Source organism: Jaculus jaculus, chromosome 1, assembly GCF_020740685.1.
Source record: "Jaculus jaculus isolate mJacJac1 chromosome 1, mJacJac1.mat.Y.cur, whole genome shotgun sequence".
Taxonomy (NCBI): domain Eukaryota; kingdom Metazoa; phylum Chordata; class Mammalia; order Rodentia; family Dipodidae; genus Jaculus; species Jaculus jaculus.
The window spans coordinates 275,953,710-275,978,606 of NC_059102.1; the positions used below are offsets into that span (position 1 = coordinate 275,953,710).

The following is a 24,897-nucleotide window of genomic DNA, read 5'->3' on the forward strand; positions in this document are numbered from 1 at the left end:
AACTTCACAGAAAGAAAGAATAAACAGGCTGATTCTGGGGCTGGACAAATTGGAGACCAGTGGTCCCTCTTACATGTGGTTTGGAGACAGAAGGAAATAGGTTATGAGAGGCTGAGATGAGGAATAAAGACTGTACTTTCAAAAACCCTATTCAGAGGCTAGAGAGATGGCTTAGCAGTTAAGGCGTTCTCCTGTAAAACCTAAGGACACAGGTTCAATTCCCTAGGACCCATGTAAGCCAGATGCCCAAAGTGGTGGGTGTGTCTGGAGTTCGTTTGCAGTGGCTAGAGATCCTGGTGCACCAATTCTCTATCTGCCCCACTCCTCTAAAAACTAAATTTAACAATAAATCGTAACCCTTTCATTGTAGAGCAAGAACTGGGACCTATGATGGAGGGGAAAGCTTTGCTTTATTGGTTTTATCTTTTTTCTGAGACAGAGTTTCATTAGTTAAGTCAGATGGTAACTTGTCATATTTCCATCTCAGCCTCTCAGGTGTTAGGAGTATAGGTCTGCAACCACCAGGCCTGGCTTGCTTTATTGTTTTTCAAGAAACAAGTGACTCTTGTACGGCCAACCTGAGACAGGACTGAAAGGTTAAAAATGAAAAGAGGAAGAGATTCTACAATTGAGGTCTCAACAGAAACGAGGGCAACAAAAAGGAGGAAGAGTGAAAAGGTCTCTATAGATCAAGTGGCCAGAGGGCAAGATCATAAGACATGAAGTGGCTGGATGCCCAGATGCCGGGGCCCAGAGGACAATAAGAACCACTTTTAATACAATTAATATTTTTATAACAAGTGCTGATTTCGATTCTCTTTGAAGTTCAATTCTGCAAACCAAGCTTGGAGGCCAGTAACTGTGTAGTCTTAATACTGAGTGTGGCACACAAGGTGGCATTTGCTAGGGCCATGACGCAATAATGGAATCTCAAATACACAGTGGAGGAACCCGAGGGCACATGCCAGAAGATCGGCTATGGGTCTGCACTGCGTGAGGAGCTTGGGATGTCCTATGGCTAAGCCTATGCTAAGGCTTGCAGAGAAAGGCACCGGTCCACGCCCCTTCCACCCTGAACACAGCGGTTCGCAGAGGGGCCAGACACAGACATGAGGAGCAGCTGCAGATCGAAGTCGGCCCCCAACATAAGCCCTCAGAAGGCCGCCTCCAAGCCTACCATGGCCTCGGCAGCCGGCAAGACACCTTACCCGGCTCAGTGGAGGGGCACCTGCGGATGGTGAAGATCTGGCCCAGGTCCTCGTCGTCCTCAGGAAGGCCCTTCTGGAGCCGCTGCAGCTTGCGCAGGCTCTCACTGCGCTGGTGCTTCATGGAGCGCACGTGCTGGATGAGGTTGAGCTTGGCCTTGGTGGAATAGTTGCACAGGATGCAGTGGTAGTAGCAGCTCTCGCCCTCCATGCCGCTCTCGTGCTGCTGCAGGTGCTGTGGGGCAAAGAAGAGGGACGTGCCCTGGGTTAGCCACTCAAATTCTATTGTGGCATGTGCCCATGCCAGGCCTCATGGCAGCCAGGGGCCTGTCAACTGGGGGATATGCTGGGGCAGGATGGTTGCTGAAGATAAGGCTCTTTATCTTTAGATTGAGGTATATGGTTTCCCCAGAGACCATCTTCTTTGATAGCTCTTTGAAGAGAAAGCAACATGCTAACACATGCCGGTCTCCTCCAAACGGGCACCCAAGTGGCTTTCCAGAGAACCCCTAACACTGCACATTGGAGGGCTTATTTTTATAAATAAAGTTGTACTGGAGCACAGGCAGGCTCACTGATATACGCAATCTGTGGCTGCTTTTGAATCAGAGGTGAACAGTTTTGACAGAGATGATATGGCCTTCAGAAACTAAAATATTATTATCTGGCACTTGGCAGACAAATCCAGATACTCTCTGCTGTGGTTATGGCTTGTGGTCACTCCACCTGTACAGTACCCTAGGTCATTAACATGGAATGAAAAATGCCAACTCTGGCTTTTCCGTAAGAAAGACAGCTCAAGTTTTTGTATTTAAAACTACATTTTAGCTGGGTGTGGTGGTACAATGCCTATAATCCCACTCAGACACTTAAGGCCAGCCTGGGCTAAACAGTGAGACCCTGTCTCAAAACAAAGCAAAAGAAAATTACAGAGAATCTAACAATAAGTTTTTCTCTGGATTAATAAGAACAGAAAACTAAATTTTCCAGTTCAGTTCTTCGTCAGTCTCTTCAGGTCGTCTGGTTAGTCACAGGTCAGTATCATTGGTTACAATCACATACACTGCTTTGTTCAGCAGACAGTACTGAGTCCAGAGTGTGGAAGCCCATGAGCCAGCAGGAAGCAGGCCCATGTAATCTTAAAACATGAAGCATGAGAGCAGCAGTCACCAGGCAAATAACAGACCCCACACATTAGTGCCTAGGAGAAGAGTTAAAGATTGTCCCAGAACAAATTTCACAATGTTCTGGGCCTTAAGAATGTGCAGAAAGCCAGGAAACCTTATAAGAGGGAATTGACTCACTCCTGCCAGCTCTTACAGCCCAAAGAACTTGTTTCAGGGGAAGAGGAAATTTTCTTATTGGACGCATGTGAGGGAAGGGGAACAATCCCAAAAAGCTTAAGTGACTGGGCTAAGGTAACTCAGCTAGTGGGTAGAAAAACCAACAAAACCAGGCTGGAATCTCCCAGATCATGTATGCAGCACCCTTCAGGAGGAAATTCAGATAGTATAGTGGTCTTATATACACATGTCCTCCACTCTTGCTCCTCCCCTTCCTAGTTCTACCCCAGTCATCAGAACCTGGCCAGTGGAACTTAACCAAATACATAGCAAATGCCCTGGGAGTGCTTTGTGTCCATGATGTCTTGTCTGATCCCAATGAGAATGTGCAATGTCCATGCCTTGACCACAGTCTCTGACCCTATTGGGTTATCTTCCTTGTATAACTTGTAATGCAAGCTACTGTGAAGCCAGAGCACTCAGAGGTGGCTAAAAATACCCAAGTGGTCCTACAAGAGCATCATCCCTGCTGACAATGTCCTGAGGGTCACACGCTCACCTGTCTGCATCCTATGTCCACCAAGAAAGAGAAAGCAAGAAACATCCAGAATTATGTTGCCATCTAGTTGGAAGATGCAATATGGATACACCAATGAAGTGACATAGCAAAGTCTCCAGAGTCTGGAGGCCCTCTGTGGTGAGAACTAGCTAAAGCATTCCACAGGAAGGTGGGAGAACCTGTAGGTACAGATGCAAAGGGCTCCACAGGCACCGAGCAAGAACAATTCCCAGACTTCCACAATGGGCAATTCAACACAGTCAAATGCAACCTTCAGAACAAAATGAAACCTCTGCTGCTCTGGAACAATTTCACAACCAAGAGTTGGAAGAACCTGCAAGAGTGCCATGTGAAATGCTTAAAATATGATTATTCACAATAAACTGCTGTTGAAATACATTGCTTTTTTTTTTTTAATGGTTTATCTACAGTATCTCTCTTCTGAGACAAAAGCCCTTGCAGAGGACTTTGGGAAGGTGGGCATGTCAAGGCAATGTTTTCCGGGGGTACATGCTGAGGAAGAGGAGGCGGGGACCTGGGTGGATAAATGTGAAAGAAAAGAACAAGCCCGTCCATAACCATTCTCCCCACACCTTCCCTAGGCTCTCCCAAGAGCTAAACATCTTGAGGAGGCTCTTTCCAGGTGCAAGGATCTGACCTAGGACTGGGAGCACAAAAGCTAGCAACTGCTGTCTTGGGTCACAGAGACCTAAGGAACTGCATTGATTAAAGCATCAATTAAAACAGAATGACTGAAAGCTAATGGGGAAATAACCCAGAGCTAGAGCAATTTGTCTCGTCCAGGCATTTTGGTCCAGGCATTTTGGTGTTGTCATAAACTGTGAAATCAACACTCATTAAAGTCTTAACTTGCAAACTGCCATGATCTCCCCAGCAAACAGGACCTCCTTGCAATAAAGCTTTGGATTTCCAACATAACATTTTAATATGTTTAATATGTGATGGTTCTACCCCAAATGGCAGAGGTTTCAAGTATGAGTCAAAAGACAGATAACTTAGCCTCTCCCCCCCCCCATCCCTGCCACCACACACACACAGCACAAGGGAGGGGAAAAAAAAAGAATTGGCCAAGAATTGAGATGTCAAATGGGTTTTGTCTCTTTTATCACTTAGGGGCTCTTGGGTGATAAGGCTGCACAAATACTGAATGGAAGTAAGCTTCATGCTGGTGGGGAACTACAACCTTAAAAATATTGATGAGAAGATATTCCAAAACCATTCTAACTAAGAGCTCATGCTGGTCAATGGCAATTTTTAGAACTGCCACAGATTCTTGTGCATACCACTGGAGAGCCAGATGGCCACCCACCACAAACCATGCAGGAAAGAATGAAAGGAAGCCAGAGCCACAGTCTCCTCACTGATATTAGCAAGGGAGATTTAGGTTCTTTCACTGATTTAATTCACCTCTCTTAGAAAGCTGAATTCCAGCTTCAAGCTTGTTTACACCCCAGTCTATAAAGACACAGGGACAGGATAAACTAAATCCAAGATACTAGAGCTTCAAGCTTGTTTACACCCCAGTCTATAAAGACACAGGGACAGGATAAACTAAATCCAAGATACTAGAAAATGCCTGTTTGTAAAGTGTATACTGTACCCCATACTTCTGCTTACAAGTTGGGGCTACTGATGTTTACCTGCATGTGACAAACCCTACCCCTATTCCTTCTCCACTTATCCAACCTGAGGTGAATAGAGACTCAGATCCGTCTCTAAACCGTCCTGTAATTTCTCACCCACAAGTGAGTCAAACCTTGACCCTGCTGTCCAGACCCTGTTTCCCTCTCAAGGGACACTGCCTGTCCCCAGAGTCCTACCCTGGGAATCTTTACAATGCATAGCACCAGGAGGGGGTGAGGCATGAAGAAGAAGAGGGTTCAGTGGAGTAAGTCAGGCAGCCAAGGACATGCCTTCCCCACAGAAGAGTGGAGATGTTTTCATTTGGAGAAGGAGGGAGAATAATTTGTTCCTGACCCAGCTAATTAGAATACCCTCAATTGGGATCACAATGTATTTAATTAAATTCACTGTAATATATGAAGAATCCACCAAGGCACAAATCCCAGTGGTGCACTCAATAACAGAGCTGCCTCCTTTTAGAGTCCCTGCTCTCATCACCAGGCAGGAAATTTCTCCCCCGCAAATCCTGAATTCCCCAGTGTTCTGGCTCTATCACAGGGCTCTCCCATTGGGGAGGAGGGGGGACCCAGGTTTTGTATTCTTTCTCTTTTCCTTACCCTGTGATCATGATTCCCCCTACTCTCCTTGTCAGGTTAAAAATATGGTTGAAACAAAACAAAACAACAAAATAAAACAAAATGACAGTTTCAGTGTGGTTAGTGTATGGTACAAATGATTCCCCAGGACCTACAGAAAAGCTGGCTGTAGAGCCCATTTGCTGGGAGATTTGTTTGGGCTCAATTCTAAGTGTCTACCACACACAAGACTACGCGTGCACGCACGCTCAGCCCCAGGGCCTTAACCTGCAGGAGATTCAGGCAAGAACGGCAGTGGTGCAGACTATGTGGCTGGGGACATCCCACCAGTTTGAATGTCACTGTAAGTCTACATCATGTGGGTCCTCAAATCTAGAGGCCTCCTAGGTCACTCCAGAAAAACACTATCCACCACAAGGAAGGGTAGCCAACTAGGAAGACCAAGAAAAGAAAATTATCCAGTTAAACAGTAGAGGGTATAACCAAGGTCCATCCAAACTTGTTGGGCTCAGCCAGACTTGCTCTGCAACACTGAATACAAGGATTATTTCCCTTGATGGTCCCCCAAGTCTCACTGTTTGCTTTCGGAAGTGTCTTCAGGGGTTTGGGATGTAGCTCAGCAGTAGAGTGCTTGCCCAGCATAATGCAAGGTTCCATTTCTAGCATTAGAAATGAATGGAGGATGGAGGAATGATAAAATACACCTGCAAAAGACTAGTTTAAATGTATTGCAAATGTATACTGTTTGCTGAAAGAAACTTCTGTACTCAAAGGAGTGACTACAGAAATGCAGGAAGTGCAAAGTTTGACTTTTACATGGAAGTACAAAAAGTCCAACAATCTGACTTCTCCCAATGATTATTGTGCAGCAAATGATCACTTAGAGAAGTCAAATGGGGGAAAAGAACAAGGAATGAGATGTAGGCTAAGCAGCTGGTACCCAGTGCTTTTCTTAAGCCTCTGTCTAATTTTATCTACAATGTGTGTTCTATAATGCTCATCGTCTCAGCTATCTGGAAGCTGGCACTCCCATGTTCCTCACATGGAAATTCCTGATTGTCCCAAACCATCTCCATGACTTCCTTTCCTGACCTGGGGCAGGGAGAAGAAGCCAGAAGGGAAAACCTTTCTCACAGTCTTCTACAAGAGCCTGGCATGTAACACTAGTGTACAATACAAATTAATAATTAAGAAAAGAGAGGAGGGACTAGAGGCCAGACTGCACTGCTCTGTGGGATTCTACCCTATTAATGTGTTGTGTGAGTTCAGCCTGGCCAAATATGGAAAGCCAAAGAGAGCCTTGTTAGAAAATAATTCATCATGGAGAAAAAAAATGTGTTCCTGTTATTTGTTTCCCAGGAAAACTAACCAACTTCTGTCATAGTGCATTGATTTCTATAAATCTGGAGCCCCCTCCCCCAGCTGCCTCCTCCCTGGCTATAGGAAACTTCTAGCATCTGGTTCTCCATACATGGAATGCAAGATATTGATCAGGTTTGGTCACTGCTACCCCCTTTAAAGCAGAAATGGACTGAGCACATTGTGACACACAAGCACACACCTAGGATCCACAAAGGACACTTTCTTGGGGAGTAACACCTGTTATCATCAACACACACACTCTCTTGCCACACTTCAGCATGCACACCATGTAGCCCTATCCTGAGAGCTAGAAAAGATGGTGAAGACTGCTGATAGGGGAAGCAGCTCCCAGGGATCCATCTGAGTGAACTGGCTAAGCCAGAGGCTTGCAGAAACCATCAGTGGGATGTCTTGGGGACCTCAATCATGCATCCATCGGGTTCTGAAGGATACCTAGGTAAAGGCAGGGGACTGTGACTTCCTTTGTCCCCAAAGATGGAGCCCCCCAATGGAAAAGACCATTGTTAGGTCACCTATCTGAAGGGACAGAGTGCTAACTATAGCACACCAAGGACTTCAGTTCTCTGTCTCGGTGAATAAAATCTCACCAACAGAGGCTGGGAGAAGGCTCAATGGATAAAGTGTTTGCTCTGTAAGGACAGGGACCCAAGTTCAATCCTCAGCACCCATGTAAAATGCTGGTGCAATGGCACATGTGTCTAATCCAAGCACTAGAAAGGTGGAGACAGGGAATCTCTGGGGCTTGCTGGCTGGCTGGTCTAGTCCAATCAATGAGCTCTAGGATCAGTGGGAGACTCTGCCTCAAAAAACAAAGTGGAAGGCTGGATAGATGGCTCAGCAGTTAAGACACTTGCCTATAAAGCCTAAAGGCCTTGCGTTCAATTCCGCGGTATGCATGTAAAGCCAGATGCACAAAGTTGGTGCATCCATCTGGAGTTCATTTGCAGTGGCTGGCAGCCCTGGTGGACTCATTTTCTCTCTCTCTCTCTCCACTCTCTTTGCTCTCAAATAAATAAATATTTTAAAAAAATAAGGTGGAGAATGACTGAGGAAGACACCTGACATTAACTAACTTCTTGCCAATACATGCATGTGCACATATAGACTTCTACCCTCCACTGCCCACACAGAAAAGCATGCAAACACACACATATATATGAAAAAAAATTTAAAAATACTGCCAGCAAATTACATGAGAAAAGAAGCAAAGAGGATCCAGAGCTAGCTTACAAATCCCCAACATCTTAAGAAGAATTGAAGCTGTGGGCATTCACATTGCATGGCGCCCACAGCATGTGGCCATGTCTTTGGAGGAGCCCAGTCAGGAGGTCATGTGACTACTCCCAGGTCTCAACAATACTCAGGAGACAGGGTGGGCCCTAAGACTAGACTCCAAGTCCACAGCAGTCAAACTACTCTACCCTGATCCAGGGGCCTTCCGGAACATGAGGCTTCCCAGGCCTAGGCATTCACCTTGAATGCCTATAAAAAGAATCCTTTCAGATGTAATGCAACCAGGGGTGAGGGCGGTTAATTTTTTTAATCAGTGAGGTTGAGTTAGTTTCAGACAGAATGTCACATTTTTTAGGAAGATGCGTGAAAGGTCAATCTAAATATATACGTATTTCCTGTTTAATCTTGGCTTTTTATCCACTCATGCCCTTGTCCTTGGCACATGCTAATTTAGTCCTATTTCACTGTAGGAGTCCTGAACATACCATAAGATATGATTTATAAGGAAAAAAAAAAAAAGCAAAAGGAAGTAAAAATGGTCCCTAGATCAATCGTTTGGGTGGCTCTGCCCTATTTTCTGGTTTCTAGGACAGACTTCATGCCCTGGAACAAGCCATCAGGAATGTTCCCTCTCCATTTTCAAACTCCAGCACCAGGGCTGAGATTCCCAATTCCTGAACCTTTCCTCTTCATGAATGGTGTTGTTGGCTCCTGAATCTCTATATTGTAACCCTGAGCCAGACAGTAAATCCTGGAAGGAAAAGAACCATAGAGATCTGAAACTCTATAGAATGTATCTGCCTTGGCTTTGAATCTTTTCTTGGGGGGTGGGGGAGAGCACAGATATGGGTGTGTGGGGAATGTCAGTGCCTCTATTCAGCATACTAAGAACACATTTGCCTCTGTCAGAGAAACTCTAGGGTGAGTGGCCTCACTGTGCACATAGCAAGGAAGCTCAGTTGGCATGTAGGAGTCCTGTCTAAGGAAGGAATCCTCCATAATGAAGGGGGTCTTCCCTAAGGAAGAAACTCCTGCCTAAGGAAGGGGCTCCGTAGAGCACAGTGGCATGGGTTAAATAAATATCTCCACAACTTGAAAGCCTCGTGGAGTTTAAAAGACAAGTTCAGAGTTCCATAAGGTTAGCCCCGAAGTGGCCATACTGCAGAAGTGGCCCCCACTGCTCCAGGATCTGGAAAGGTTATCCCTCTTCACCAAGACCGCATATGGGTACTTGGCTTTCTCCACTCACTGAATACATTTCTTCTGGACACTAACCTCCAGCCCTTACAGATACAAGCCTCCATACAAAAACAGGGGTTATGCTACACACATACCCCATCGTGGGCCCCTTCCACCTTCAGCAAACTATTGTCAACAACATTGGCTTACAGCACACTGTGGATGATGGTGGCCCATCAGAAACCCTCATTTAGATTTGCCTGGTTATGCTACTTTGGGCATTTTGACAATTAAAGCTTCCTGGAGGCAGTGTGTTGTTGGGGATGGGCTCATGGGTATTATAACCAGCTCCCTTTGCCAATGTTTGGTACATTCTCCTGTTGCTGTTGTCCACCTGACATTGACCAGGAGGTCATGTCCACCCTCTGCTCATGTCATCATTAAATAAAGGCTCCTCCCCTGCCCCTGACAAGTTGTTCTTGGTCAAGTTTCTCGCTAGCAATGAGGATCTGACTGCAACAGCCAAGGGGGTTCCTGATACACCCAAAACATTATAGGCCATTGCCAAGGTTCTTGGTTGCCCACTAGAATTAGATGGTAAGATTGTGCTGCTGGAGACTCTGTATGCTTGGGATGCAGGTCATTGAGAAAACAAGCTGGAGGTGATCTGGAAACCTCCTCCCTGTTGACTAAGTGTCAGAAAGCTAGAGAGAGATACACTGCATGTAGCTCTTAGGGAGAGAGAATCCATCAACAATATTAAACATCAGTGGACACTACAAGCCTTAAGACTGGCCAGGCAGGCCACCTGTGCCAATTGGTGCAATAGTGGCATGTCTGTTATGGGGGAAACCAACCACTTTATACTTGGACTGGAGGCCCACTCCATGGGAAGGAATACATGCCTGATACTGAAAACCTAGTCAAAAGCCTATGACTAGGGAGGTCATGGGTCTTAGGGGAGCAAAACCTGCTACTGTCAGGTTAAATGCATACATTATGCTCATCAAATTGCCCTGTGAGCACATTTTTTAATGTTTATATCCATATATTAATGCAACCCTCTTACTTTTTGTTAGAGAAGCTTCTCTTTTCAGATAGCAGTGACCACTAGGGTAACTCAAAAGTCACCAATGTGCTGAGAAGAAGTGACAGTGGAGTATTTAGCACTGAGACATCTATATCACACCCTCCAAGGCCCTGGGCCCACTGCAGAAGAGGTGGCAGAAAGAATGTAAGAGCCAAAGGAAGGGTAAAACTTCTTACAATGCAATCTTCCAGACATAAAATGGCCTTGATATTCACGACCTCACAGTGTCTGGCACTACCTACACAAGACCTTCACAATAGGAGGAAAAGATGATGACATTAAAATAGAAGAGAGACTAATTGGAAGAAGGGATTCAATGGTGGGCGAATTTGAGGGGGGGGGCTAAATGGGAATGGAGAGGGGAAGAATGGGAGTCAAGAGAGGGAATTATCATGGCTTATTGTCCCTACCTATGGAAGCTGTCAATAAAGTTTTTTTTTTTAAAGAAAACTGTATGCCTATAAACCCTAGCACTGAGGAGGGCAAAGACAAGAGGATCACTGTAGCCTAGTATTTAGCCAGTGTATCCAATAAACTGCAAGCTCTGGGTTCAATGACAGAATCTGTCTCAAATACATAAGGTGGAGAAGGCCACTGATGGCTTCCACATGCATGCAGACAGGCTATATGCATGTGTATGTGTATGCATACACACACACACTACACATACACCACATACATACACACTAAAAATGTGATTATATAGCAATAATGACATACAGAGAGCACAGTGAGCACACAAAGGACCAATTTCTTGTGAAAGATGAATTTTGTTTGTGGGGGGTGTTGAGGAAGGGTTTCACTCTAGCCCAGGCTAACCTGGAATCCACTATGTCATCTCGGGTTGGCCTCGAACTCATGGCGATCCTCCTACCTCTGGCTCCCAAGTGCTGGGATTAAAGGCATGCGCCATAACAACTGACACTAAAAGATTAATTTTTGTCTCACTTAACTCACCTAACGCCCAGCTACTGGTATAAGTAGGCCATGCCTTTCCCCCAAATCCAGTTTACCAATTTCAGCCCACCAGGGTACTGATATAAAGAAACCTAAGGATCAGGCTCTTTATTAAGTCTGCCCATGTCACAGGTGAGGACCAAGGGAGAGAAAACTCAGCATGGCTAGAAAGGGAGGCACTTCCCACATTCCCCAAAACCACGCTGAAGGATTTGATTATTTATATGCATCTTCAACTCCATGGCAATCCACACAGCAGAATTTTAAAAATGCCTGTCTGGTAGTCCAACCAGATTTATCACTTCATCTGTAAAAAATGGAGGTATCTGTACTTATCCTGTCTCCCTCGGAGGCTATTTGTAGACCCGCGTGCAAAATCCTTGGAAGGTAGGGAAGAGTTACCTAAATATTTGGCACCAACACAGTCTTCGGACTATGAGCCCAGTTCTTGCTTCATCACGTCTTACAGGTGGGCACACAGCACTGTGGGACTAACAGTGGTCTATGATGCAGTTGGTGCTCTAGCTAGCACTAACTTCAACATCCACCAAAAGCACCTGGAGGCTTGTTATATCATGGGCCAGCAGGCTCCATCCAGGCAATTATGAACCAGCAGGTCTGGGTGCAGCCTGATTACTCACATGCCTAACACTCGCTTGCGCCATGCTGCAGGTGCTGCTGCGGTTTGTGGATAGCAACTGCCAGAGAGAAGAATCCTACGTGAGAGCACGGGACTGCCCTGCCCTGCCCCGCAGGAGGGAGGGAAACCTCCAAGACCTTTCCACACTCGCCCTTCTGATTCTAGCCATGCGCGCAGGATGGATCATGCAAAGCGTGTGCGCAGGAATTCGCCTTCTTCATGACAAAGTCGCTCGGCAGCAGCTGCCCGCTCCTGGCTTGCTTCGGCTACTTCATGAAAGTCAGAATCGACACGATTCATCTTCCTCGGCCCTTTCACACCTGTAGCCTGACATTTCCCTGGGCCACGGCAGGAAGCGTGACTTGCAAGTGCGAAGCATGAGGCATCACGTTTCCCTCCTCTGCTCTGTGTCCTGCTGGGTGCACCTGTCTGGGTGCGTCGCTGGAGCCAAGCCCACCAGAGACTTGCAACCAAATATGAGGAAAATGAAATGGTTTTAAAATTCCTCCTGTGTGCCTGAACTTTCAGGTTTTGCTGTTGAGAGCATGAATCTGGTGCTCAAAACCCAGAGGCCCTTCCTGAGCTCCTAGGATTTGCTGACAAGTCCCTTCATCACCTTTGCTAGGAGAGAAGACAGGAACAGCCGGCGTGCTAGGGACAGGGCTATAGAGCACCGGCAGGGCTGACTTCTTCCATAGGAGGTGTGTCATTTTTCCCTTGGAAGAGAAAACAGGTGATGGAGGAGGAGTGGAAAATCTGCCTCCTTAACACATTTGGCTGCGAACGGCCTGGCTGTTCTGGGCAGGTTGACCTTTCTCTTTCAAGTCTATGGCTTTTGGCTGAAGGTTGAAAGGGACAAAAAAGGCAGAGAGGGACCAACAGCATAAAAGGAAAAACAAACAAAAAAACACTTTGAGGAAACTTAGACAAGTCTCGGACAAGAGGCCGGGATATGTCTATATGCAGGGTGGATAGCCACATGATGAGAGGAACATAGTTTTGGAATGATGGCATGGCTGGTTTCCCTATTCTGCTTTCAGGAACCCCCCCCCCATAAATAACTCAGACAAACACTCGATGCACTGAGTCTTGTTCTCCCCCTTTTTAAGTCTCATTAAAAGCCGATATTGCTCAGCCTCAAGATGGAGGGCCCAGCATGGATTTTACTGAACGTTAAATCAACCAGCGAGCGCAGCCAGCAAACTCTGTGGCACTTTAACTTTAAATAATGCAATAATTATTGAATTTCCTTTTTATAACTGAAGTGCTGGAATGTAAACAATGGGGCTGTAATTGCAGGAAGGGGGGATCAATAGAGGCAATCGTTTTCAGCCATGTTAATTGTAAATACAATTGCTCCAAGATGTCAGCCTTGTTCTTCTTGCTCCCAGAATCATCCTAACGGATGACAGAGTCCAACTTTCCCATTACAGCTGTTCGTTCCTTTAAGAGGTTCTCAATCAGGTCTGATCAATCTGTCAAGATAATGCATGGAGTAAGTAAGACTCTTCCAAACACAGGCTCCCAATCAATAGCCCAGACCAGCTTAATGAGGTGGGGCTAAGGCCCAGAGGGAGGTAACAGCCCCCAGCCCGTGCCTAGGTTTGGCAGCCTGGCTTCCTTGCATGGCCCTGATAAACAGATCAGCCCTTAATGAGGACATTAGTTATGCATGCTTCAGCAAGCAGCAAGGCACCCATCCCTTGGGACAGACGGACAGAAAACAAAATAGATTAACAGAAAACAATATGGTGCCAAATTAGGTCTAACTGAAGACTTTTTCCTTCTTCTCCGGCTTTCCTTAATTGTCCAGCAGAGTAGAGGACATCGATTAATCATTCCACTGGGCACAAGCTCAAAGACTGGAAACATCCCCCAGACTGGGGGAAATCTCTGGGTATCTATTCACTTCCCTTGCTGTCCCTAAAGATTAGCACCCTCACTTCCTCAACACCATTTATAGGTCACAAGGGGCCTGGAGGGTGGTTTCTCATGGAAGGGCTCCAGGATCAACCAGCAGGGGAGAAGGACAAGCCTGAAGCCTCAAGGCTGACAGTTATACAGGCCAGCTGGGAAAAGATGGTGGATGAAAAACGACCTCCTCTCCTCGAGGCCAAGGTCTCCATTTCGGAGACTCGGCCTTGGCTTCGGTGCATTCAGTAGCTCTTCATAAAGGAGGTGGGAAGTCAAGAACATGAGAGGCCACTGCTCAGGGTGCCCAGCACCTTGCAATGAGCCTGGATACTGGATGGGTCTGAATTCTCACAAGGATAACAAAGAAGGCTGTGCAGGGACTCTGAAGAGACACCTGTTCTTGGAGGCCCCTGTGCATCTTCATTTCTGTTCCTGCTCTGGTAGGTGAGCCAGGGTGTCCAGGCGGACGTCCTTGAGAAAGAGCCACTCTAAAGGAAAGTTCTAGCAGCCTCTCTGCCAAAGGATGCTTCGCTTACACCAAGAGTTCACAAATGGCAGACTCTGAGCTGCCAGCATGGACAGTCCTGGCAATGATGGACATCACACATTCACAGGCTTTGTCCAGGTCAATAGAAACCCTGGGTGGAGCCTGAAAAGGTCAGTTTCAATAAATGCTCCAGGTGACTCTGGTGCAAGCTCACTTGTTGACCACCACTTCAGACAGTGGGTCAGGCAGGGCAGACTTCTGGTACTGAAGACCTACTATGTTCTAGAGATGGTCACTGGGTCCTTTCCCAACCAGAAACAATTCAGTGCCCCATCCATCTTCAAAAAATTGATTTGCCTGAGATTTGTCTCAGGGAACCTATGTGTTCTAGCTTACTGGCTCCATAATGCAAGGCCTCTGGGAAAAATAAAATCGAAAGAATGCAACAGCCAACAGGAAAACTCCATTTTATTAGTTGGAAAAGATCATTGAGAGTTGGTCACATAGTCTCATCTTATGCCTGAAGTAAAACAGGAATCAGTAGGGTCTTTTTAAGTGTGAGAAAACCTACAGTCTACAGGGAAATAAATATTTAGCTAGAAGGACCAGACTCCTTTATTGTGCAAAGACCCAGCTCCCGCTCTGGGCCTCAGAGCACTCTGGAAGCAGCTCCTATGGCATCAGCCCACACTAGGCTGCTGATCTGCCCTGCTCCTCTGCCACCCAGTGAACAACATCGCCCAGTCTGGGCCCAAGTCCTGCCTTTCAGTCCCCTGTACTTGGCATGTACTCTAGAGCCATACCAAGTGTACTTATAAACTATTGGCTAAAAGTCTGAACTGATGAGAAAAATCCTCTTGCTCCATCTGACTCTTGTCTTTGGCATGCCTTTTAAGACCTATCTACTGGAGTCCCAATCCATTCACCCATCTCAAATTTCAGTTCTGTACTCCACCGTAAACTCATATGAAAGCAGGCTCATGATGGTTACCACCTCACTCACCAAGTCTGATCTTTCTGATTTTTCCCACCTGGAAACCCTCCCAGATACCTCCTGAGTGTGCTGAAATGTCACGGAAATTGCAAAGCAAGGTGATGGCACCTCCACCTAGGTGCCCTTCCTATCACTCCTGAGGGTTGGGGATGTAGCTTGGTGGTAAAGAATTTGCCTAACATGCATGCACAAGACCCTGGGTTCAATCCCCAATAGAGAGAAAGAGACAGGCCAACCCCACCCCACCTGAACTAGCACCATCTCCTTTCCGTCTGGACCCCACAACCCAAGCCATTCCTGTTAGTATGCGCCACAGATCGTTCCTTGGTGCCTGGCTGGGCTTCCACATAGTGCATTCTACGCCTTCCAGACAGAGATGGAAAGTGGGGGATTGAAAGAGAATAAACATGTTTGCTAATATTTACTGCTTGTTTAAATACAATTTTATGACAGGAAATAATGACTTTAAGTGAGTGTGCTTAGTGATTTAAATTTTTTTTTTTTTGGTATGCAGATTTCAAGACAGCTGCCAAACTCTCAAAATCAGGCAAAATGTCCCCCAGTCAGAGGACAACGAAGTGCTCATAGATGTTCTAGCCTTCCATTTCTTCTGCCTAACTAGTGTTTTGAACTCATGATTTTCCTGCTTCAACCTTCCAAGTGTGGGAATTACAGGTGTTCAACATCACATCCAGCCATAGTTATGTTTGTTATCAAGGTTTAATATTTTAGTATTGATAGTTAACTACACACTGATAAACATGCACAACATGGAAAAGACAACAGGAGATGGGCAGAGATAGCAGCCTCCACAAATGCCTCTCAAGGACTAAGTCCTGTTGTGAGAACTTTGAATGGATGTGAAAAGGGTCCATCACACCTTTACACACAAAAACAACTGAGTGCCTACATAAAGGGGCTACTAAAACCAGCAGAACAGTGTGAAAGTGCGTGGATACTAGAGACTGGAGCTGAATGGGTACTTCCAGAACACAAAGTCAAACCCCTCAACTCTCAAATTCCCGTGAGGAAATAAGATAAGGAGATTTCCTTCAGACACACATCATCCATGCACAATATTATTTTCTTCCCCAAATTTCCTGTCCTCATATCAGACTACAGCTGAAAACTACTGCCTGTTGTCTGGACCTCAACTACCTGAAGAATAATTGCATAGATGTTTTGTCTTCCTTGAGTTCTAAAATTCCAGGATGGCGGGGGGGGGGGGGGGGAGGAGGAGAGAGACACACTATTCCTCACACAGGCTCAGAAGCTGACCACAGTCACATGTGTCTTCTCCCTCCCAGAGTATGTCCCCAGGCTTTTGCCTGGCTGAGCAGCCCCTATTACAAAAGACCCCTCCCAAGGATGCCCAAGCAGCCTGGACCTAGATCCCTGCCACACAGTTCTGCTCTCAAGCCCCACAGTGGCAACTCCAAGGTCGCCAGTGAAAGATGTTTGCAAGGTTTGTAAATGGTGACATACAGGGGAGCTTTCCTACAGCTAGTCCACACTGACTGCAACATCTCCTCCTTGGGCCAAGAAACAGGTATGAGCTGGGAAAAGCCATCAGAAGACCTGTGGGGGCAGAGAACCACCAGTTTCACATTGGACACATGAAGGTTCCCAAAACCTGCTTGAACACAATGGGAGATTTTCTCCTCTGAAATTCAAATTTCAGAAAACTGCACCTAAAAACCTAACTAGAAAAAATCCTAGTATTTGGAAAGGTACAAAGGGGGTTGGGGAAAAGACAGAATCAGAGAGGGGGTTGCTAAAATCATGCCAGGAGTAGGTTCACCAGGAAATTACGACACACATTACAAATGTCAGAAGTTCCTATGTGATGGGGACACAGTGACATTTGGGCACAAACCTAGTTGTACTCCTTTCCTGAAGTACGTCAATCTGAATTATGCAGTGGATAGCTCCCCACTCAACCAATTGGCATCTGACATCTTTCCGGAATCTCAGGCCAACAGCCTGCTCTGTGAATATTAATACAGCCTGTGGATGCCTCTTTTTAAATTAGGCATTTTAAAAGCTTAAGTCTTATAACACAAAGCTTCTGAGAACCTTTCCAGATTCTAATAACCTAAAACATGAACAGCTAGCTCCAGCTTACGGTAGCATTGGTATTCTGTTTGTTTAAAGAAAGGGTCTTGCTCTATGGGCCAGGTTTCTGGCCTCAAAACTCACGATCCTCATGTGGTATCCTGCCACAGCCTCCCAAGTGTTGGCATTTTACGCATGAGACACTATGCCTGGCTACACCTGTATTTTTTAAAATAAGTTATATATTTATTTAAGAGAGAGAGAGGCAGAACGTGGAGGAGGGCAACAGGGCCTCTAGTCACTGCAAATGAACTCCAGACCCATGTACTACCTTGTGCATCTAGCTTATGTGGGTACCGGGGAATCAATCCTGGGCCCTTATGCTTTACAGGCATGCACCTTAAAGACCAAGCCATTTCTCTGGCCCTATACCTGCACTTTTATACTGGCCATTATTAAGGCCTTAATTGGTTCACTTCCTACTTGTCTACTGACATTCCTGCTTCCTGTTCCCTTATACTTTAATCTCTCACAAAAATAAGAGAGAATATTAATCACTGATAAAAAAAAATCATTGACTTTATTCTTTCTGGATGTATGAAAAAAGTCCTGAACTACTGAGGCTACCTGTGTCTCCTGACAGCTATATTGCCTCCATCCCTCGATAGTCCTCTGTGTGTGTCTGTGAGTGTATGCACATGTGTGCATATGCATGACTAAAGCATGCATATGTGCTTCTTGGCTCGTGCCATTCCATCCTGTGCCCGCTTCCATTGCAGTCCATCCTAGCTCTATCTCTTTTGTATGTGTTCCATTTCTAAATCCTCCCCTCTCTGAATTCAGTCTCGATCACTCAGCACACCTTTTATCCTTGCCTGTCACTATGCACATACCACATACCATATTCCCCTTCAAAACCGACAGACTTCTCTGAAAGCAAGGGTTACGTCCTTTCCTACTCACTGTTCAACTCACAGGAACCAGATCCTCCCCCAGGAAGAAGGAGGAAGAACACAGAGGCTCCTGATAGCAAGTGGTCTTCCCATTGTAGAAAGAGGAATGACACCACCACATACGAGGGGCCATGAGGCTAGCAGGAGCCAATCAGTGTGATGGTAGTTCATAAATGCTAAAGCAAAATGAAAAGAGCTGTCAGGGGGGTTACAAGAGGGATATGAAGGCTCAGAAAGATTCCCCACCATCTGATTTTACAGGGGCCCTAGATCTATGCATCCATGAATTAATTACTTGATCGCCCAATCACTTACCTCGCTAATGAAATCATCAGTCTTGCCAGGGAAGAACCTGTTAGGAGAACCAGCTTGCCTCTGGGTGTAAGTCCTGCTGGTGCCAGCTGCATTCCCCAGCGCCAACATGACTCATGAGATGACACAAATTGCCAATGGGCTTTGTCATTACGTGACCTTCAGCAAGTCACCCTTCTGTCCCCACTTCAGCACTAAAATCAGGATGGCAGTACTAAGAACCTACTTCATGACATTATTATGAGGAATGATGATGGAGCCCAGATAGTAATGACTGGGAAGCACTTTGTCTTTTAGAGAGCTATATTACTTAACATTTAGAATAATACCCACTGTTTCAGGTTGAGAAAGCATTCAGATTTTAGCGAAACTGAAGGCTGCACACATCCACTAATGAGCAGTGTCCTTCCCACAGAAACGTTGAAAGCTACTCAGTCTCCGGAATAAAATGACTAGCAGTACATTAGTGTGGGGCTGAGGCAGGGTTAGTTACCATGAAACCAGGGTCACTGCATTCAGCATCTAATAAACAAATTCTTTAGATCACAGGAATTAATCAGAGCCAGCCAAGCTGACAACAATAGCATTTTTAAGGATGCTGTGAGTAGAACAATATCTAAATCTACAATTTGCCCAGAGTTCATTAAAACACAGCCTCTTAGAAGACTCACTTCTGTCATTCACAACAGTAGTTGTCAAAAACTTTTTCATAAATATTCAGATGGTAAGTATCTTTAGGCACCAAGGGCCACAGCACCTCTGTCACAATTACTTAGCTCTGCCATCACAGCACATAAGTAGGGATGGATGACAATGCAGACAAAAGCAAGCATGACTGTGTTCCAATAAACTATTCATAAAGACAAGCAGCTGGGGTTGGAGAGGTGGCTTAGTGGTTAAGGCGCTTGCCTGAGAAGTCTAAGGATCCATGTTCAACTCTCCAGGTCCCATGTAAGCCAGACACATAAGGTGATGTGAACGTGTAAGGCTGCACATGCACACAAGGTGGCATATACATCTGGAGTTCAAATACAGTGGCTGGAGGCCCTGGCGCACCAACTCACACACACACTCTCTCTCTCTCTCTCTCTCTCTCTCTCTCCTCTCTTTTTTTAATGCTAGAGAGCAAAAGAAAGACTAGCTTGTTGGGCTTGCCTCAAAAAAAAAAAAAAAAAAAAACCTGCTCGTCTGGCTAAATGCATCTATTATTTTCACCAAACTGCCCTGAAATCGCTATACTTAATATTCATATTCACATATTAATGCTAATCTCACTTCTGGTTAGAAAAGCTTCTCTTTTCAGATGGTGGTGACCACTGGGATGACCCTAAAAGCAATATGGTGCTAAGAAGAAGGGATGGAGGAGTGTCCAGCACTGAAACCTATCAGCCAAAGGGAACCACTCCTTACAATGCAACTGTCTAGACAGAAATTAGCCTCAATATCCATGACCTCACAGTACCTTAAAGACCTTCAAAACAGGAGAAAAAAATGATGACATCAAAATAAAAGGGAGGCTGATGGAGTGAGGAGATATGATGGAGAGTGGAACTGTGAAGAGGAAAGTGGGGGAGGGAGAGAATTATGATTTATTGTCTGTAAGTACAGAAGTTGTCAATAAAAAATTAAAATTAAAACTGAATAAATAAAAGAATTTTTTAAGTGGCTGTCTGGATTTCCATCCTGTTGACAATGTGCTAATCCTGATCTCAAACCATATTTTTTATTCAGTCATGGAAAACCAAATTATGTGTAGTCTCAATGAAGAGGACAGAAAACCAACCTCTCCCTCCTTCCCACTCCTATTCCTCCCCAAAAAGTTATTTTCTACTTTTAAAACTTACTGAAAGCCAGGCTTGAAAACTATATAAGCTGTTTGAATGTGCAGGTCAATGACCAGTTAAGGATCATTTAATTCTGAATTTTAAAATGACTTCAGGCAGTTAAGCTCCATCCCTATTTTCATGCTTTTGACATAAGAATTTCTGCATGTATGTGCAGGTCACACGGCCATGGCCCTTAAGTTTTGCCTCTCCTTCTATTACCAAGGGTGAATAACACCTTGTAAGTAAAGGAGAAGTTACACATTTATTCTGAGGTTCATAATAACTGTAGCTGACTTCACATGTACCAAATCTAGTAATGGAATCAAAACAATGGCAGAAATATAGCCACCTTTGATGCCCTCTAGGAAGTTTCACATAGCCAGCCAAAGGAACAGAGGGTAGGAAGGGGGGGGGTGACACTTGCCATGCCTATGAGTCTCATTACATCCCATGACTGTACTTCCTAAGCATGTCCTGAAAGCAGAATGGCAGAAAGATCTCAATTCCCAGGAAGGAATGGTAGAGAGAAGTCTCGAGGTAGAAATACAGGTAAACACATAAGCATTTTCTCAATAACACTATCTCACATGTCTCCAGCCCTGGAAGATTCCAAAGGATTCAGCTATTCCACATTCTTAAGGGCCAGAGAAGGGTTAGATGTCCTGTTTAGCGGATGAAGGGAGAGTTAAGTTAGTGAAGGCAATTGGGTTGTGACTAGAAACCCTAGGAGTGTGAGATATATAGCTCAATAAGTTGTGAAGAATTTTTAATTAATGGTGAACATTTTAACATTTGTCCACTTCCCAATCTTTATTTTTATGCCTAGCAAACGGGGGGGGGGGGTAATTGGGCTTACTGTGCTAGCTCCATATTCCCTCACATCTACAGTTATCTAGACAAGATGAGGCAGGTGTGTCCAGCCTTGCACATTACCCATGTGTGGTACTGCAGTGCCCTGTGAGCTTGGGTGTGCAACCCCTGGGTTGAGCCATATATAAAGTGAATGAGATGTACAAATGGAAGCCAATGGAAGTCAAACCCAGTCCTGGTTCCATGTCTGACACATCAAGCTGTGTTAGCCTTCAGATGATCTTGAGCTGGAGAGATGGCTCAGTGGTTAAGGCACTTTGCCTGAGAAGTCGAAGGACCTAGGTTCAATTCCTCAGGACCCATGTAAGCCATATGCACAAAGTGGCACATGCATCTGGAGTTCATTTGCAGTGGCTAGAGGCCCTGGCACACCCATTCATATTCTCTCTCTCTTTCAAATAGGTAAATTTGAAAAAATATATTTTAAAAAAGATCCCCCTGAATACCACTGTGTTTCTGTGTGAGTAACATGCTACACACCAGAAGGCAAAAAGCTAAGCTTCACTAAACTCTCGTGATAAGGGAGTGAAGAGCGAATGAGGCTTCCTCAGGAAAGCCAACTTAATTCTGCCACAGGAGTTAATATTTGTTAATTGGTAGAAAAAAAGGTAAAATTAATGAGAACCTTAACATAGCTATTTAAAAACAGCTCCATGTTTCCCCCATTGTAACACATGGACCTATCAGGAAGTAATTGAGGGAAAAGGACACTGTCAATTCTCAATTATCTGCATGAATGAAGCGCTCAGTGACACAGATAATCCAAGTCATTTACATTTGGATTTAAAAAGTAACATCTTTTTCCTTCAGAAAACTTACCTTCCTAACTACAGCTTGCTAGATGTGCTGGGGAAATCAGGTTGCCTTCTCCATCAGAGAGGCGAGCAGTTGGACAAGGTATACAAATTGTGAGGGGTTTCAGACATGCCACAGATAACCCCAGCAGAATAAAGGATCTCAGAACAGGAGCCTTTCAGCCACATGTGACTCCCTAAGCATACAGTAGGTTGAAAATGATGAAAAGTTCACTCTTCAGGAGTAGTGCACATTGTAAGTGCTCAACAGGCACATATGGCTGTGGATTACCACACAGGACAGGGCTGCTTTCATCATGGCTGAAAGTTCCAGCAGCTAGCACTGAGTTCTAGACCAAAAACAGCCTCGAGTTACCTGGGCTGAGCTGCAAGCTGAGGGAAGGGAGTGTGCTCTGCTGTCATTTCTCAGAAACAAAAGGGAATTGTGACACTGGATGTTCTCAGCTAGTTTAATTTCAAGCCTGGTAATGTAGGCTCTGTCTAGGGAATAACACGAAAAATAAGCATTCCACTCTAAGGAAATAGGCTTTTTAATTAACAATGCAGAAAATGAGTGGGGAACGAGGAAGTGGGGAAGCAGATATTTGCCACTGGTACCAGGTACCTGCCCCTCGTGTGACCACACTGCCCGGACACTGGTTTGGGGGATCTGAGGGGAGATCATGAGCCTGTCAGGTTCCACTCCAGTTGGTGCCTGCTCAGGTGCCACCGGGAGCAGTGTCAGGCACAGCGTCATTTAACATCCTCATTAATTATCTTGAAAGGAGAGGGTTAGTAAACAGCAACTTAATTAAATTCTCAGATGATGCTAATTTGGGAGGCTTTCAAAAGACTGGCAAGGGCAGCGGCAATATAAAAGGGACCTGGATGGGTTAGAAGCATAAGTGGAAAATAAAATTAAGCACTGGCTCAACAAATGCCACTTTAAAGAAGTCTTGTAGAAGAGTCAAAAGAGGCCCAAAAACATACTTTTTGGAAAAACAGTTTTACTGTATTTGAAACTTCTAACATGTATATTCAGAATGGGAGTGTAAAACAAGAGGTTTTTTAAGACATTTAATAAAAATGTTTATGTGCCCTTGGAAGGAAATTTCAGGAGGGACACTAGCATCTAACATTAACACTGTCCCTTGGAGTTAGCGGGAAGGGGGTGAGGTGGGCTTCCAGGCTTCTTAGCTCCCGTTTTAAACTGAGTACACATTGCTAAAGCTAGCATGGGGTTTTGTTGCTTTGCTTTTAATTTTTCCCTATAAAAGCAGTTTATATTTACAGAAGAGTTGCAATAGTAATTCCAGGTTCCCTGCATCTCTCACACAGCTTCCTCTATTGTTAACAGTTTCTATCTTAGCACCTAGGACACCTGTCCAAACTAAGACAGGAGGATTGGTGCTTCACTAAATCATAGTCTGTATTCAGATACCAGGCTTTCCGCTCATATCCTTTTACTGCTCCAGGATCAGAATGGGGCCTCCACACAAAAGTTGGCTGTCACATCTTTTCATCTCTCTTGCCCCCAACCTATCCTCTGTCCTTCCATGCAGCGGGTATTTCTGAAGACCACTCACCGGAGACTTGGGGAGTGCCCTCTGTATGTGTCTATTGCATGTCTGCTCTCAGTGAGATTCCACTGTGGGTTTTGGACAGCATACCACCAAGTGGCAATCCCCTCAAATCCTATCTAGGATGGTTGATCTTGACAGTCAATCTGACTGGGCTAAGAAACACCCAGAAGGTTAGTACAGCATACCTCTGGGTGTGTCTGTGAAGGCAATTTTTACCGTGAGGGTCCTAACATAGTCAATGGATTAATCCCTCTACAGATTCCTAATATGGTGGCACTATTAGAAGGTGTTGAAATGTAAGAAGTGGGGCTTCAGAAGTAGATCATGGAGAGTGTGTCCTTGCTCTGACTTCTTCCTGTGAGTTCCATTTCTCTGCTTCCTGTCTGTCATGGAGAAGCTCCTCCTCCACCCACTGCCACCCCCATGGTGCTCGGCCTCACACCAGGCCCAGAAACATGGAGCCAAGTGACCATGGACTGAACTCTCACACAACACCCAGAGCCAAAATAAATACTTCCTTTCTTGAGTTGTTTCTATCGGCTATTTGGCCACAGCACCAGGAAAAGTAACAATACAGCACCACACTGAGGAGACAGGCGGCATCAACACAATTTGTTACTAGTGACGTTAACCCTGACCGCTGAGTTAAGGGAATAGCCAAATTCTCCACTGGAAAATTGTTCTCTCCTTGCCCTTCCTTTTCAATACTTAATTCATTAGAAAAATGAGTTACTAAGTCTACCCAAGGATTGGTCTTCTGCTTATTATGTTGGTAAATAAACATCTACCTCAAAAGCCAAAGAGTTTGCTGTCTCAGTTTTGACTCTTGGTTCTCTAGGTACAGAGCTCTCATGGCACAGGAGCCAAGGTCCGATGAGTATGCATGCACGGACTCATTTAACCCTCACAACAAGCTAACAAATGTGACATTACATTACAGTATTACAATGATCTACTCCGAATTAAAGGTAGGAGAGTGCGGCACAAAAAAACTGTAATTTGTTTATGTCAACACGGGCATGAAGAGATGGAGGAAGGATCAGAACTCAGGCTGACTGCCTCTATAGACTATGCTGTCTGGAGACCTCTATGTTCTCTGGCATCTTCAGTATACAACTCCCAAAATTTCAAGGTAAGTCAAACTAATCCCAGCTAAAATAGGAGTGCAAGTTCAAGGCCAGTCAGAGGCACATAGTGAGCGAGTCCCAGGACCTGGAATAAAAGTTCAAGGTAAGAAAAGTGCAAGAGCATGTGTCATCCCAAGTGTCAACAACACAAGGCTGAGGAGGCCCCCAAAACGAAGATGCTCCAGTAGGTTTCAACAGAGGCTGGCAGCCCTC

At 45.2% G+C, this 24,897-nt stretch overlaps 1 protein-coding gene across 2 annotated transcripts in view; it reads right to left on the reverse strand.

The window, feature by feature from the left end:
• Positions 1–24,897, reverse strand: part of Zfhx3 (zinc finger homeobox 3) — a 253,338-nt gene that overhangs the window by 97,882 nt on the left and 130,559 nt on the right. For both annotated transcript variants that reach the window (XM_045144053.1, XM_045144105.1), the window contains exon 4: positions 1,209–1,440. In XM_045144053.1, the coding sequence (XP_044999988.1) occupies positions 1,209–1,440 (232 nt within the window). The remainder of the gene's footprint in view (positions 1–1,208; positions 1,441–24,897) is intronic.